General features: G+C 51.9%; 1 protein-coding gene across 1 annotated transcript; it reads left to right on the top strand.

Annotated features, from left to right (window-relative positions):
• Positions 1 to 718: 718 nt before the first annotated feature.
• SMIM32 (small integral membrane protein 32) lies at positions 719 to 1,368 on the top strand. The gene has a single exon (XM_025896011.1). It carries the CDS (start codon positions 968 to 970, stop codon positions 1,286 to 1,288), a length of 321 nt encoding a protein of 106 aa, XP_025751796.1. The 5' UTR covers positions 719 to 967; the 3' UTR covers positions 1,289 to 1,368.
• The last annotated feature ends 464 nt before the right edge of the window (positions 1,369 to 1,832 follow it).

Below are 1,832 nucleotides of genomic sequence, written 5' to 3'. Positions count from 1 at the left end.
GAGGGAAGCGACGCTGCGCTGGAGCTCCTGGAGGGGGGAAAGTCATGTTGGACAGAGCCCTGCACGCTCCCACCTCGGAGCTGGGCTGAGCCGAGGGCACAGAGGAGCTTCCCAAAGAACTGACCCTCTCCCCCATTCCCAGGGAGGCTTTTTTTGGTGTTTCTTTTTTTTTCTGAACAAAGGGACACCGCTCAATTATTATTATTATTATTACTATTTTTAAATTTCTTTTTCTCAGAGCAATTGAAAGGAGCGCCTGGAAAGCTGAAGCAGAAAGCTCAGCCTCTTCCCGCCGGCTCCGGGATTAAGAAAGTCAACTAATGCTTCCCAGCGCCAGGATTTCAGCAGCACGGAGCCTCCCGAGGCAGGAACCGCGACGGCAAATCCAGCAGGATCTCAAGGCGGCAGCTGCCTCTCCCCGCAGATGCCATTTAACCCTGGATTTATGAGCATCCCGCTCCCGAAAATCAGCTGGAAAGCCGTCGTGCCTCCCCTGCACGGACAGTGAGAGCTGCCAGCCCCAGCCGGGGCTCCTCTGCTGGAAGAGGCTCTCCCCAGCCCCATGCAGGTGGAGCAGTGGCACGGGGCTCCCAGCACATCCCAGGGGCTCCCAGCACATCCCAGGGGCTCCCAGCAGATTCCCAGAGCTCCCAGCACGTCCCGGCTGACCAGCAGATGAGCCAGCGCCTCTCCCCACCAAAGGAGGCGTGCTGGGGGAACCAGGGCCAGGACACGAGGTACCTGTATGATTTTTGATTCGTATTTGTGGATGAATGCTGTAAATATGAGCCAAGAAGATTTCAAAGAAAGCCACCGAGGCGTGCAAGTGAATTAATTTGCTTTTAGACAACATGTGGCCGGTTTGCAGCCTTTTGCAAGCAGGACCATTATTTCTTTCCCATGCCAAAGGCTGACTGCGTTTGCCCTCCTGCTTTACTCCTGCCGTGGAGGAAATTTAAGCAAGAACATGTATAGTGAATTGCTAAATTCAACCAGTGCCACTGAAGCTCATCTAATCATTCAGACCAACACCCCCTACCTGGGCAGCACCCCGAGACCCGTGAGCTCCTCTGCTCTTTACATGTCGACAGCCAGGGCGTTGAAAGAAGGGGAAATAAATAAGCCAGACCTGGTGACTTACATCATTCTGTTTTTCTTTCTGCTCTTGACCGTGACATTCATTGTGCTCTTCATCAACTGCCAGCTGAAAAATTCTTTCTTTGCCACTCTTCCTTACGACAGATCGCTGAGGGAAGCGAGGAGCCCGTGGAGGACACAAGCTGTCTGACACCTCCCCGCCCGGCAGGAGCGGGCACCGCGCTCCCTGTGACACGAGGAGTCAGTGCCATGTGCCAGCGAAGGGATGTGACCCCCGGCAGAGGAGGACACGGCTGAAAAATAAGCTGTCTGCCAATCCAAGTAGCTGTAAATAAAAAAGCTCTGTTATGCAGAGAATGCTTTAGCAAATTTATACGGTTTTGTGCAAAAAAACCCCCAAACCAACAACCAAAAAAAAAAACCGCCCCGTGATTCCAGATTAAACTCTATATGTATGCAAATGTCATCATCCACCCATTCAGTGGCCATAGAAGGATAATTGTATTAACAACAATCTCTGATTTGGGCATCTGGTGGAGCTTGTTCCCCGTGTTTATGAAACTGCAGCGTCAAATGGAACAAACAGAGTGGATTTACCTCCCAGCCCCACGCTGAGGAGATGAGTTTACTTTCCAGACTCATTTCTCCCAACTGCTGCTGGAGCTGCATGGTGATGCCCTGGGAGGCCTGCCAGGCAGGGGGAGAAAATGAAAAACGTTTATTTAGACTTTTGA

Source organism: Manacus vitellinus, unplaced genomic scaffold, assembly GCF_001715985.3.
Source record: "Manacus vitellinus isolate BGI_N305 unplaced genomic scaffold, ASM171598v3 scaffold_51_pilon, whole genome shotgun sequence".
Taxonomy (NCBI): Eukaryota; Metazoa; Chordata; class Aves; order Passeriformes; family Pipridae; genus Manacus; species Manacus vitellinus.
Note: the sequence above shows the minus strand (reverse complement) of the source record. Positions and strands in the feature narration are given on the sequence as shown.

Excerpts from the sequence above, each read along its gene's own strand:
- SMIM32 (XM_025896011.1), top strand. The coding sequence starts at position 968 with ATGTATAGTGAATTGCTAAATTCAACCAGTGCCACTGAAGCTCATCTA.